Raw genomic sequence first — 13,937 nt, 5'->3', positions numbered from 1 at the left:
TCAAGGTCTTCCAAGAGGCTCCCAATCACTTTTCCAGCTTAATTTCCCATCACTCCCTATCAACTCTCACCTTTTCTATGAACTCCCCTCCAACTGAAGATAATCATTTACATCTGTGTTCCCACCAACACTAAATATCTGTTACAGCACTTACCATCATCTCCCTTACACAATAATTACCTGTGTACACTCTACCAAGTCATGAGCTTCACCAAACCATTTCTTAGCCATCTTTATAGGACCAGCACAAACAGTGTCTTATACCTAATAAGTGTTCAACTGCTTATTTAATAAATATACTGTTATTAAAACAATACTAAAAGGAGAGCCACTAAAGCATGGTTATACTATTAATATTTTCCTTAACACCCTTCCTACATGTCTTAGGACCCCAATGTTTCTGCTTACTCGAAATGGTGTATGGGTTAGGAGCTTTGTACAGAACTAGGTAATTTTTTGCATGAAAAATTTTATCACTCAAATTAAAAAAAAAAATGTGAAAAAATATGCTGGCAAAATCAGGCACAATCTTTGCAGATCTGCAGTTTTCCAAAAGGGAACATATACCTTTGTTCTATTTATGCAAACCAGTCTAAAGCTAGTTTGTACTGGAGGAAATTAAGCTATGTCCATAATAAACTGTTCACATTATTTAAAGAAATCTACAATATTACATTTATATTTCATAAAGCAATACTGTACTTCTATAACATAATATCATACTTATAAAAAAGTTTTATAGAGTGAAAAACTTTTCTTTTTTTGAGACAGGGTCTTTCTCTGTCACCCAGGCTGGAGTGCAGTGGCATGATCACCATTCATTGCAGCCTCAAACTCCTGGGCTCAGGCGATCTTCCCGCCTCAGCCTCCCAAACTGCTGGGATTACAGGCCTGAGCTACTGCGCCCAACATTAAATATTTTTTCTCTTGTTATGTAAACTTTTTATGAGAAACTATTCTTATTCACTTACAACTCTGATTATCATCTCATTAACAATCGCACAGATAATCATTAGCTCTTAGGCTAAGACTACTGAATACAAAAAAAAAAAAACTCCAGGGTCAACTTGATTTTCTAGTGTATTCTGCTTCACATCAAATAGATGCAGCTTTCATTGCAAGGCTTTTGCAACTCAGAATGCCTAAAAAAAATTTTTTTGTCTATATTTTATTTTTTGTAAACTTAAAATAGTATAAATATTCCCAAGATTGCCGTAAACTTCACCAATATGACTGAAAAGCTCTCAAACTTACCATTATGCATTGTCTCAACACAACAAAATCACACAAATATCTATACGGATAGGTAATACTACCACTTACAGTGCCTGTGACGCCTTCCCCAACCTCCTACAGTAAATATGACATGTTCAGGAAATATATTACCCTTTTTAGACCGTTAGGATATCATTTAATTCCCTTAAGCAGCAGGTCTAATGAGGCATAAGCAACACCATGATATTGTGCCAGGCCTAAGAGGCATACAGAACTGTGGGCAGGATAAGTGTCTGAGAGATAGTAGCAGCTAGACATTCAACATTCCTACATTGTTACAGCTGCCCAAGCAGAGAAGAGAGCAGTAAGAAATAGACCCCAAAAAGCTGGGGGTGACTCAATGACAACATTCGTGGTCAAGCAGTAATTTAACAAATATGTCTGCTTAAAATGCCAAAGCACATATTTCAAGGGTTGCGGTCCTCTGCACCAAATACATTGCTGCCTTCCTAAAACATGACCCACAAAACCACAGCTTGCAGTATAAAAAGTCCAACTTGAGCCCTGCTCAAGATGAAAGGTTACCAGAGGAAACTGATTCTTACAGTAATTAAAATATTTGTATAGAATGCTTTACTGTTTACAAGTCACTTACACATACACTGTTTCATTTGACCTTATTTCACAAAATTTACCTTACTTGACAGTCACAATGTGCCTGACAGATAAAATATAATTATCATCCCCTATTTTATAGAGGTAGAACCTGAAGTTTAAAGAAATTATCTGTAAGTAATATGTCCATGAGACCTGAGTCTCCATGTAGATTATCAACTTATTATTTGGTTCTATGGCATGGATTCCCCAAAAAGCAGTCTACAGTGTTCTACGGTTTAATCTAACATACATCCCTAGCCATCTAGTACTGAAAACACTTAAAAATATGGAATCTTTTGATAAACACTGACAGCCAATCATATAAAAAACAAAAGTGAAATTTAAACTTGTCAGTTTTGTACAACTATAATGTAGTATTTTCTAATAATCAAAAAAAAAAACTTTTGCCTAAGAGCCTTACTATAATGTTCTCAGGGGCTATGAGACTGCTTGTGGCTGAAAATATCAATTCCTCTGGGTACTTCAGCAATTACTCCTTACAGAACCAAAGTCAAATACCTATATATAAATTACACATATATATGAATTAGACACACATATACTGTATACACATAAGCACACACACAATTATAAAATTGTGCCACATGAACCATGTTGCATCAAGATTTCAAAGCACTGAGTCCTATGTTCAAAAATTCTTTTTGCTGAGTCTCTATCATGTGATAGACAATCTTCTAAGTATAAGAATATAAATGATACCTGCCACAAGTAACAATATTTGGGTGTGATAATTACAACTTAGTATCATGCTTCCAAGATAATTATATACAGCATTTAATACTGTATTAAATACACAGTATTTATGCAGCCAGGCACCAACTGTAGTCTGGTAGATCTGGTTAGAATATTCCCTTAGTCTTGAGAAATAACCTACTAAGGACCATTACTTTTCATACACAAGAAGGCGTTAAACTGCTGAGCTCATGCAGAGACGTCAAAATACTTTAATATGACTGAAGCACTGATTATGGAGAGAAAATGGCAAACAACTCAGCTGGAGATGAGACAGATGAAATACTTACGGAGGATCCTATGTGCCACAGTAGCTAACATCTTTTGAGCACTTGCTACCTGCCAGGAATTCTGCTAAATGCTTTCATACATTATTTCATTTAATCTTCACAACAACTTTCTGAGTTAGGAATAATTATCTTGCAATTGATAAAGAGATTAACTGTCAATGTTACAGGGGTTTTAACTGGCAGGGGTTTTAAGTGCCAGAGACAGAATTGGAACCCAGTTCAGATTAAACACTAAATGTGAGCTCATAACCCTCCACTCTGTTGCCTCTCTTAATGAACGCTGCTAGGGGGAGCCATTGAAAGGTTTTTAGATTAAGCACTGATCAGATTTGCTCTTTAGAAAGACTGCTCTGCTACTGCAGAAGGTGGATAAAGGTGGTGACTCTAAAAGCAGAAAGAGGCTGTCAGTACGTCATAGTAAACCAGGTGAGAAATGACAGCATGAACTGTCACAGTGAGGATAAGGGAAACAGATTCAAGAGATTTTTTAGAAGGAAAAATGATCAGTTCTCAGTAATTAAATGTAAAGGCTAGTGAGAGAGGAATCAGGAATCGTGGCTTTGGGAACCAAACGGAATATGGTATCATCTACCAAGAACAGAGAAGCAACAGGTTTCATTCAGTCAATAAGTATCTACAGAGTGTTCCTCAAATGCAAAACACTTTTCTAAGGCCAAGAGTCAATCTGAAATTATAGTCATGGTTATTAGAAATTATTCTTAAGAGCAAATGACAAAGCACTAGAAAATATAAGGCATATTTAAAATTAATCACTGCTATTAACAGACTTGGCTTAGAGTCCAGTGAAAGCATGTTGTACTACCATTTGTTAAATATTACTACATGCAGGCCACGCATGGTGGCTCACCCCTGTAATCCCAGTACTTTGGGAGGCCAAGGTGGGCAGATCCCTTGAGGTCAGGAGTTTTGAGATCACCCTGGCTAACATGGTGAAACCCCGTATCTACTAAAAATACAAAATTAGCCAGGTGTGATGGTGCACGCTGGTAATCCCAGCTACTCAGGAGGCTAAGGCAGGAGGATTGCTTGAACCCAGGAGGTGGAGGTTGCAGTGAGCTAAGATTGTGCCACTGAACTCCAGCCTGGCGACAGAGTGAGACCCTGTCTCAAAAAAATAAAATAAAATAAATAAATAGAATATTGCTACATGCAGAAAACAAGAGGAAAGGCATCCATAATTTTATAATGTTATTACATTTGAGTTTGACAGAACTTCAATCTCTTACTCCACACACCCACACCCACACCCACACACACACACACGACACATCACTCTGTAATTTTTTTTACTTGTCTCTCTCCCTATAAGTTTATGGGGGGCAGGAATAAAGGTATCTGTTTTATTACCTATAATACATATTTGGGATTTTAAAAAATCCCACTATCGCTACTGTGTCTTGCCAAGAACTTAAAAACCTCCTATTTGACTTCCTATATGACCTACTTCACATTAGCTTATTTCAGTAACAATTCCTAGACTTTCCCCACAGTTTTCATCCAAGGATGCTCTCTGCGAATCTTAAGGCACAGCAATCCTGTGCAGATGTGGCAAGTTATTATAATTCCCATTTTACTACACAGTTAGGAAACTGGCCCAAGGGAAGTAGAGTAACTTGGAAATAATCACAAAGCCAGATGCCAAAAATAACAACTTTTAGTCAATCCATGAGAAAATACTGCCCCTAGTTGAAATAACATGAAATTTAGTATTAGGAGGAAGCAAAATGTAAAATAATGCTTTAAAGCCAAGTCCTGGGTCTTATTTCTAAAAATGAACAGAAGAATCAGATATGTAATAACTTTCAAACAAAACAATGTTTTCCTAATGCCTTATCCATCAAGGGTGCCAAAGGTTATTTAATGAATTACATCTGGCAAGAATGGCCTTTCAATCAAACCAATTTTGATCTTACCCACTTAAAAAAAACACTGATAGAAATCCGTTGGTATAGGACAACAGGTAACTTTTTAACAAACCTAACTGCTTAAAATCTAATGCCTACAAGTGTATATTAGTACAGATTTGAAAATATTGCAAGTCTCTTGTTTTCTGAAAATATACTCACAGATCCATCAGCAATATGCATGGATAATAAAATTTAAAGCTTTAACAGTTAATACTCAGAATGAAAGTTCTCCAGCCACAACTCATCCAGATTTCGAAATATGCTGCTGTTATAATCTAATTAAAAGCAGTTTTAGTTCACCAATCGTGTAAGTAAAAGTATTACACGATTTACAAAGAAAAACGCAACTCAAATGGTAAAAGCGCTTTTATCATGTCTGTGTAATCATTCTTACAGGTACAAGTCAGAGCAAAATACCTTCCATTATTACACAGTATTTACACTTTGCTCCCAGTCAGAGAACCAGTGAGCTCAAGATTTTACCTTCAAAACAATGATTATGTACAAGAACAAGTAAGGGAAACATAAAATTATTGGTAAAACCCACTCAAGCGACCCAGACTGCAGATTTTCACAAAGAAACTTATGTATCAATCATGAAACCATGGTTTTCCATTAATTAAAACTCAAACTACTAATTCTAATCACAGCCAGAAAAAAAATATTTTCCAATGCTCCAATACTCGTTAGAGTAGATCTCGTATGTCCCCTATCAACAACACTTTACTATTGTAGAATTTCAGTTTGTAAATGAAATGACACTCCAAATGATTTTATGGGTAACATACCTTCTAAAAGTGAAGATCAACCAGTAGAAAAAAAACAAACTCTTGAAGAATACCTTCAGCATAGTAATCCTGGTAAATATAATAACTCTTATTCCTAGCACCAGAATAACTCAAGTCATTAAAATACATCACACCACACCCCCCACCCCCATTCACACAACCCCAAGCTTTTAGCATTACCAAAACAATAAAAACTCGAAACACTTCAAGGGTCCTTTAACACTAGGAAGTGTCTTTAAAATAATCTCACTACAGGCTATTACATATATATATAATATACATATTATACGTATACTTTTTACTGCATTTGATTAATATCTTCCACAAAGATCCTAGAAGCAGTATTCATCAACCAGAAACTGCACTCTTCGGTGCTGTCCTCATTTCAACCCCAATGATGGGGCAGAAGGGTTGTCACGCATCTACAGAGCAGCAAAAAGCGCGTAACTGTAAACTATCTAATGATTAAGAAAAAATAAAACATTTATATAAAATTCCCAAGCGGAATGCCTCTCCTTTTCCTTATGAGGCAGAAGTTACTGATAAATTCTAAATCCAGATTTCTAGAAAATGCTGAAATTCTCCGCCCCAACACTCACAAGTTTTTAACATGGAAATTCACTCAACTCCTACTCACAAGCCAAATGAATATCCATTGTGGATATCTGAAACTATTCTCAAACACTAACAGAAAAACACATATATACATCTTGAGCCTCCTTCTAACCGTCCTACGATACCCTCCAATCATCCTCAGGCAGCCTAGATTGCAAAGCTTCGACAGACAGCTGCCCTTGGCCTACGCCGTCAGGAACCAGGAGGGGGGCGGGGGCCGGGGGGCGCAAGAACCACCAAGAGACCAGATCTTTTTCCAAGGCTACTGTTTCCAAGCAAAACAACCCACTGCACTAAACAGACGGCGAGGAAAATTGGAGACGCTTTAATCCCGAGAGAAAGGGGTGGCGATAGGGGGGCGAGGGGGTACAAGAAATCCCGAGAAAAAGAGGTGCGGAGGAGAAAACTAAGTATCCCATGCATCTTTCAGACCCACAAAACAACAACAAACCGTAGAATCTGTGTGCACTTAGAAGCGGCAGATGGAGTCCCCGGGGCTGAGACAGTTCAGCAGACGTACACCGTGGGTTGTGGATAAATCAACCGATGACGGGAGAGGAAGGGGGTGCCGAGAGAATAAGCCCGGGGATGGGGGAGACAAAGCCTCGGGGGGTGATCCAGGACCATAGAGAAAGGTGAGAGGAGACCCACAGGAGAAAGACAATGGAAGAACAATTAAGGCAGGAATCTGGTGCCCGGGCTGTGTGGCAGGTCACTGGGCTACCGACAAGAGTGTGGCACAACAAAGGGGCACGGGAGGAAGGACAGCGGAGGGGAAGAGATGGAGAGGGGATGTGGGACGCCACGGGTCGGACAAAGCGCCCAAGGCGGCGAAACAAAGGGCCGGGGGTAGAGAGTCGCAGGGGGTAGCGGTGAAAGACAAAGCGCCCGGGGCCGGGGGCACTAGCGGGGCGAGGCAGCGACAACGGCCGCGAGGAACAAAGATGCACGGGGCCCCCAGGCAGGGCCCGCTGGAGGCGCGCGGGAGGCACGGCGCCCGAGGGCCCCGCGCGCCCGGCCGCACTCACGCCCGCACCCGCCGGCCTCGCCGCCGCCGCCCGCCCTCACGCGCTGGAGCCCGAGCCACGGCAGCGCAGAGCGGCAGCGCACGGCCACACGCCGCCGCCGCCGCGCTCGGCGCACGCGACGCCGCCCCCGCGGGTCCCCGAACGCCAAGCGCGCCGCGGCCCCCCAACCCGCTGCCCGCCGTGGGCTGCCAGACGCCCGCAACTTTCCCGGTTCCCAGCGCTCCGATTCCCTCAGACTTACCCTGTCACAACAGGCGCCATCTTCCACAAACTCTCGCCAAAACTCCAACCCTCGCGAGATTCCCCCCGACGCCTTCCCTGGTCCCTCTCCCCCGCCCCTTCCCTTTTTCCTCACTCCTCGATTCCACCCAGCCCCCGCGCTCCCTTTCCCCTCGCCGCCGCCGCAAAGAGCCAGACGCCTCGCGCCGCCCGCAGAGTAGGGGATCCTGTTCGCTGCTTTCCCTAGAAACCTACCCAGGCGATGGAGCATGCGCAGGCGGCTCCTCCGCGGGCGAGCCCTCCGTGTGGTCCATGGGGAGCGCTCCGGTTATCCGGGTTTTGGGACGCGCCTTGAGGGATGTACGTGGAGACTGAGGAAAACCGGAGGGGATTACTACGGGGACGAGGAATGGAGGGGTCAGGAGGCGGGGCCGAGGAGAAGGGAGGAGGGGTCCTGGGAAAATGGGCTGCGTTTCACAGGCCTAGATGAAACACCTCCTCAATGGGTGTTTTCCAAGCGGCTTCCCGCTCACTCTGGGTTCCCAGCTCTTTTCATTCATTCAAACGTTCCCTGGGCGCCTCCTTTATGCTAATCTCGGCGTTTGGTGCAGGAGCGTCAGAGATGTCTGGGGTTCGGGCAAGTGACACGTCGGGAACTGTCTTCATTCATTACACCCCCCAATGCTAATGAGGCCCTTCCAGAGCTCCTCAAGCGGAAAACTTTTGCAGTTGAGCTCTCTCGCCTTAGCGTTCTCCTTGGATGTGAAATGAGGTCAAGTCAAGGCCTCTAGCAAAGACACCCCTAATGGCCACCTCGCAGACACACGCCAGAGCGCGGAGTAGTTCTCTCCAGAAGGGAAAACTGCCTTGGAATTGTGAGCCACATTCTCCCACCTCCGAGTCTGGCCAGAGGCCCCGATCAAAGCTCTTGCCGCTCGCGTGCCGCATGGCCTCTCTAAGACCCCATCGCAGCCACCACCGTGTGTGAGCCCAGGTGTGTGTTGAGACCACTACTGCACAGGGAACCGGGCCACCCAAAGGCCTGGCACAGCCGAGGACGCTGCCGGCTGCCCGAATCGCGCTTCAGGCGGCCTGATCCCGGAAGCCCCCGGGCGAACCTGGCCCCGCCGGGCATTGAACATCAGAGTGAAGGGCCCGAACCCCGCCCCCTCCTCCTACCTGCAGCCCCCCATCTTTCCCCTCCTTTGCCCTTTCCTTTCCTAGAGATTCCCAGATCTAGCGCTGCCTCTCGCAGGGAACCCCAAAACCCGGAGAACTGGAATTCGCCGCCCGAAACCTGCTGAAGGCGCTGCAGGATTGGCGCGGCCCGCGCGAGCGGCACTGCGCATGTACCCAATGCGGGCAGTCCAGTCTCACGCTACACCTCCTTCCCACCGCCTTCCACTACTCGGCTCAGACACAACACGGCCGTGGGAAATTTCCTAAACCTCGCGAGAACGTGCCCCCTGTTGCCTAAGCTTTCGCCCCAAATCTCGCGGAGCCAAGGCAGGACAGGTGTTTGCCTAGAGCAGCTCCGGGCGCCGTTCGTGCAGCGCGTGCCCGGGAGGCGGGCGGCGGCCGGCGGGCGGCGGGCGGCGGGCGGCGGCCGGCGGGTGCGGGCGGGGTGGGAAGGGAGCGGCTTGCCGCGGAGGCGGGGCGGAAAGGCGCGTGGCTGGGAGCACGAGGCGGAGGGCGGCGGGGGAGGAGACCCGACGTCTCGCACACAACAAGCACACGCCCTGTGACGCTGGATGGAAGACGAGGAGTGGGGAGCCTCGAAGGGAGGAAGGGGAAGCCAGGAGGTTGGAAGTCGCTCTCAGTACGGAGAGTGAGAGGTTAGGCTCTAGGGCAGGAGGAGCCCCAGGCCGATCTCCCGGGGAGGTTTCCTGTCGCCCTCCACAAGCCTGGTACTTTCCTAAAACGTGTTAGACGCCGCGCCCCCCGCCTCCGGGAGCTGACAGACAGCCCTTAGAGTCGGGTTTGAGTCATGCCTTGAGTCACCTAGTCTGGCCACCACTTCGCTTACTTTGAAACAAGTTCTGATTCCTTAGCTACTCTACTTTAGCAATTGGTTGTTTTCTTTCTTTCTTTTTTTTTTTTTTTTTTTTGAGACGGACTCTCGCTCTGTCGCCCAGGCTAGAGTGCAGTGGCGCGATCTCGGCTCACTGCAAGCCCCGCCTCCTGGATTCACGCCATTCTCCTACCTCAGCCTCCTGAGTAGCTGGAACTACAGGCGCCCGCCACCACGCTTGGCTAATTTTTTCTATTTTTTAGTAGACCGAGTTTCACCGTGTTAGTCAGGATGGTCTGGATCTCCTGACCTCGTGATCCTCCCTCCTGGGCCTCCCAAAGTGCTGGGATTACACGCGTGAGCCACCGCGCCTGGCAGCAATTGGTTTTCTTTTTAATCTACCCGCTGGCCCTGTGAGCTGAGTAGATAAATAAATAAATAAATAAACAGCTCTGCGCTCTCGCATTGTTGCCTTGTATAGATTCTTGCTCCCGTTTAAGGACACGATTTTTAAAATTTCTTGTCAGTTTCTTCTTAGCCTTTTGAAGTAATCTTACAAATCAGTTTCTGTTCGGTTTTTTCTCCCACTAAAATGGCTTTTTTGCTTTCCGTCACCTTTCCATATTTTTATTGCAATATTCCATTTTACGTATTGCTGCGGCAGGTGCTATAGTGACTACTGTTTTAAATGCAGCCCTTCCTTTTGGATCATTCATCCAATGAGTTCCTGATTAGGTAAATTCTTCAATCAGCCACGTTTCAGATTGGCCCTGATGTGGTTTCTATACCAGCCTTAGCCTGGCATTATCTAGGAACCAGTGTCTTCCTGCTCACGTCACAGCCCCGCAAATGTAGAGTTGAATTGAATTTTGATATTTGGAGGACAGTGAGTTCTTTAATAGGAGGAAACCCAAGTTTTTAAGTTGTTTTCAAGGTTTTAGGGGTGTGTGTGTGTGTGTGTGTTTGCCTATTCTTTTGATTATATACACAGAAAAAAACAGACTTAAAACCATTTGGTGCAATATCTCAGTGCAAGTCTGGCTTGGAACAGGATAGCACAGGAGGAGGACAAAGCCCTTGGGGCACATATTCCTTGGAGCTGTCATCCCAAGAAGGTATTTCAGTCATGGCCTAGTCCAGACCACTGATCTAATTTGGAATCATGGCCTTCTGAGAGCCCCAGCGACCTTGGGAAGCCATGGTAACCACAAAGGGAATAACAGCTCCACATTTTTGCCCTAAAACATGCTCCATCTGCAACCCTCCCCCATCTCAGGAAAGGACAACTCCATTCTTCCACTTATGTCAAGAACCTTGGAGTCCTTGCCTCCTTTCTCACACCCAAGATACAATTGGACGGAAAATCCTACTGGCTCCACCTTCAGAATATACTCGCATTCTAAATACTGTCACACCTCTTTGGCTACTAGCCTAGTCTAACCCATCTTATTTCCCACCTGGTTTAAGGAAATTCCCTAACTGGTCCTCCCTTCTTCCGTTCTTGCCTTCCCTCAGTCTGTGCTCATAGAGCATTCTCAGTGGCCCTCTAGAACTCCTCCATGACTTTCCCATTTCACTATGAGGACTTACACAATGTTGCCTACTGCCAAACCCCCCTGATCTCTCTGCCTTCACCTCCTCCTCTACCCCTCACTCTGTGGGCTCTCACCAGCTGCCTTCCTTACTGTTCCTGGGATGCCCCAAGCACACTTTCAGCTCCGAGCCTTTGCTTTTTCCACTACCTGGAATGCTCTTCACTCATATACCTTATAGCTCATTCCCTCACTCCTTTCTTGTCTTTGCCTGATGTCACCTCCTCCTGACACCCTTCCCAAGAGGGACTCCCATCCTCCTTATCCCCCTTTCTGCTTGATTTTGTCCATGGCACCTATCATTAACTAACATAACATTTATCATACTTGTGTGTTGTGTTTACTATCTGCCTCCTTCCATTATAATGTAATATTAATAAGGGCAAGGACTTTTGTCTCTTTTGTTCATTATTCAAGCTTTAGCTGCTGGAACAATGCCTGGTGTATTATATTTGTAGAGTGAATGGGGTGTCTTCCACTTTAGGGCAGAGTAAAAATGATTCTGAAGACTAAGCCTCCTAGGATTCAAAACAATATTGGGACTAGACTAGCAGTGAGTACCAGCCTGCCTAGGGAGGAGAAAAAGGCCTATGGAGCAACCACCTGTGTTGGTTTTTTGCCAAAAAAAAAAAGTCTTCTGGGTTAGACCAGTAGATGAGGCTGCACTTAACTTTAAGAGTTTCCTTTACTCTCCATTTTAGAACTTCAGAGAAAAAAAACAACAAAAACACCACTAGCTGGATATATATATATATATATGTATGTATGTATGTATGTTGTGGGAAGTCAGGGACCCCGAACGGAGAGACTGGTTGGAGCCACTGCAGAGGGACATAAATTGTGAAGATTTCATGGACATTTATCACTGCCCTAATAATACTCTTATAATTTCTTATGCCTGTCTTACTTTAATCTCTTAATCCTGTTATCTTCGTAAGCTGAGGATGTATGTCACCTCAGGACCACTATTGTACAAATTGATTGTAAAACGTGTGTTTGAACAATATGAAATCAGTGCACCTTGAAAAAGAACAGAATAACAACGATTTTAGGGAACAAGGGAAGACAACCATAAGGTCTGACTGCCTGCGGGGTCGGGCAAAAAGAGCCATATTTTTCTTCTTGCAGAGAGCCTATAAATGGACTTGCAAGTAGGAGAGATATTGCTAAATTTTTTTCCTAGCAAGGAATATTGATAATTAATACTCTGGGAAAAGAATTGCATTCCTGGGGGGAGGTCTATAAATGGCTGCTCTGGGAGTGTCTGTCTTATGCGGTTGAAATAAGGACTCAAACACACCCTGGTCTCCTGCAGTACCCTCAGGCTTATTAAGGTGGGGAAAAAATCCTGCCCTGGTAAATTTGAGGTCAGACCAGTTCTCTGCTCTCGAACCCCGTTTTCTGTTGTTTAAGATGTTTATCAAGAGAATATGTGCACAGCTGAACATAAACCCTCATCAGTAATTCTAATTTTGCCCTTTGCCTTGTGATCTTTGCTTTTGTCCTTGCCCTGTTTCCTCAGAAGCATGTGATCTTTGTTCTCCTTTTTGCCCTTTGAAGCATGTGATCTTTGTGACGTACTCCCTGTTCGTACACCCCCTCCCTTTTTGAAATCCTTAGTAAAAACTTGCTGGTTTTGCGGCTCAGGTGGGCATCACAGACCTACCGATATGTGATGTCACCCCCGGCGGCCCAGCTGTAAAATTCCTCTCTTTGTACTCTTTCTCTTTATTTCTCAGATCAGCCGACACTTAGGGAAAATAGAAAGAACTTACATTGAAATATGGGGGTCGGGTTCCCCAGTATATACAAATATATATATATATTTTTTTGAGACAGAGTCTAGCTCTGTCACCCAGGCTGGTGTGCAGTGGCGCGATCTCGGTGCTCTGCAACCTCCCCCTCCTGGGTTCAAGCCTCAGCCTCCTGAGTAGCTGGGATTACAGGTGCCCACTACCACACCCGGCTAATTTTTGTATTTTTAGTAGAGACGGGGTTTCACCATGTTGGCCAGGATGGTCTCAAACTCCTGATCTCATGATCTGCCTGCCTCAGCCTCCCAAAGTGTTGAGATTACAGGCGTGAGCCACCGCACCTGGCATAGACATCTTCATGAGTTGCTAGTGGGAGTGAAAATGGATATAATATCTATGGAAACTATATTAGTCTGTTCTTGCACTGCTATAAAGAAATACCTAAGACTGGGTAATAAAGAAAAGAGGTTTCATTGGCTCACGGTTCCGCAGACTGTACAGGAAGCATGACAGCATCTGCTTCTGGGGAGGCTTCAGGGAGCTTTTACTCATGGCAGACAGCAAAGCAGGAGCAGGCGACTTAGATGGGAGCAGCAGGACCAAGGCGGGGAGGAGAGGTGCCACATACTTTTAAATGACCAGATCTCACGAGAACTCACTCACTATCAGGAGAACAGCACCAAGAAGAAAATCCACCCCCATGATCCAGTCACCTCCCACCAGGCCCCACCTAAGATTTGGGCAGAGACACAGATCCAAAGCATATCAGAAACCATTTGGCAAAATTTGTCACTACCTGTTCATCCTACAATTCCATTTCTAGAAGTTTATCCTATGAATATGCCCATACATGTAAAATTACCTATATTTTGCAGCATCACTGATGGTGAAAAAAAAAATACTGGTAACAAACATCAAGAGATGTCTTTTTTTTTTTAATTATATATTCATAGAATGAAAGAGTATATTTATTAATAAGCAGAGGCTGCTTTTTATATACTTTTGCGGAAAGATCACAAAGTTTAAAAAACTGCAAAACAATGATATATATATATACTTATTTGCGTATATGTGTCTAAAATGCCTC

The 13,937-nt window shown here is 44.6% G+C and overlaps 1 protein-coding gene across 11 annotated transcripts in view; it reads right to left on the bottom strand.

Moving 5' to 3' along the window:
- The window catches only part of RBPJ (recombination signal binding protein for immunoglobulin kappa J region), a 114,368-nt gene extending 105,505 nt beyond the window's left edge, over positions 1-8,863 (bottom strand). The window contains exons 1-2 of one of the 11 annotated variants that reach the window (XM_063723355.1): positions 6,698-7,267; positions 5,632-5,700 (exon numbers count right to left, since the gene is read on the bottom strand). In XM_063723355.1, coding sequence (XP_063579425.1) covers positions 5,632-5,693 — 62 coding nt within the window. In that variant the 5' untranslated portion in view covers positions 5,694-5,700; positions 6,698-7,267. Of the gene's footprint in view, positions 1-5,631; positions 5,726-6,230; positions 6,579-6,697; positions 7,289-7,515 lie in introns of those variants that run through there. The other 10 variants (XM_063723354.1, XM_054553791.2, XM_063723353.1 and 7 more) reach the window with 10 other exon arrangements.
- Positions 8,864-13,937: the final 5,074 nt, after the last annotated feature.

Source organism: Pongo abelii, chromosome 3 (assembly GCF_028885655.2).
Source record: "Pongo abelii isolate AG06213 chromosome 3, NHGRI_mPonAbe1-v2.0_pri, whole genome shotgun sequence".
Classification (NCBI taxonomy): Eukaryota; Metazoa; Chordata; class Mammalia; order Primates; family Hominidae; genus Pongo; species Pongo abelii.
The sequence above is the reverse complement of the archived record's forward strand: the minus strand, read 5'-3'. Positions and strand labels throughout refer to the sequence as shown.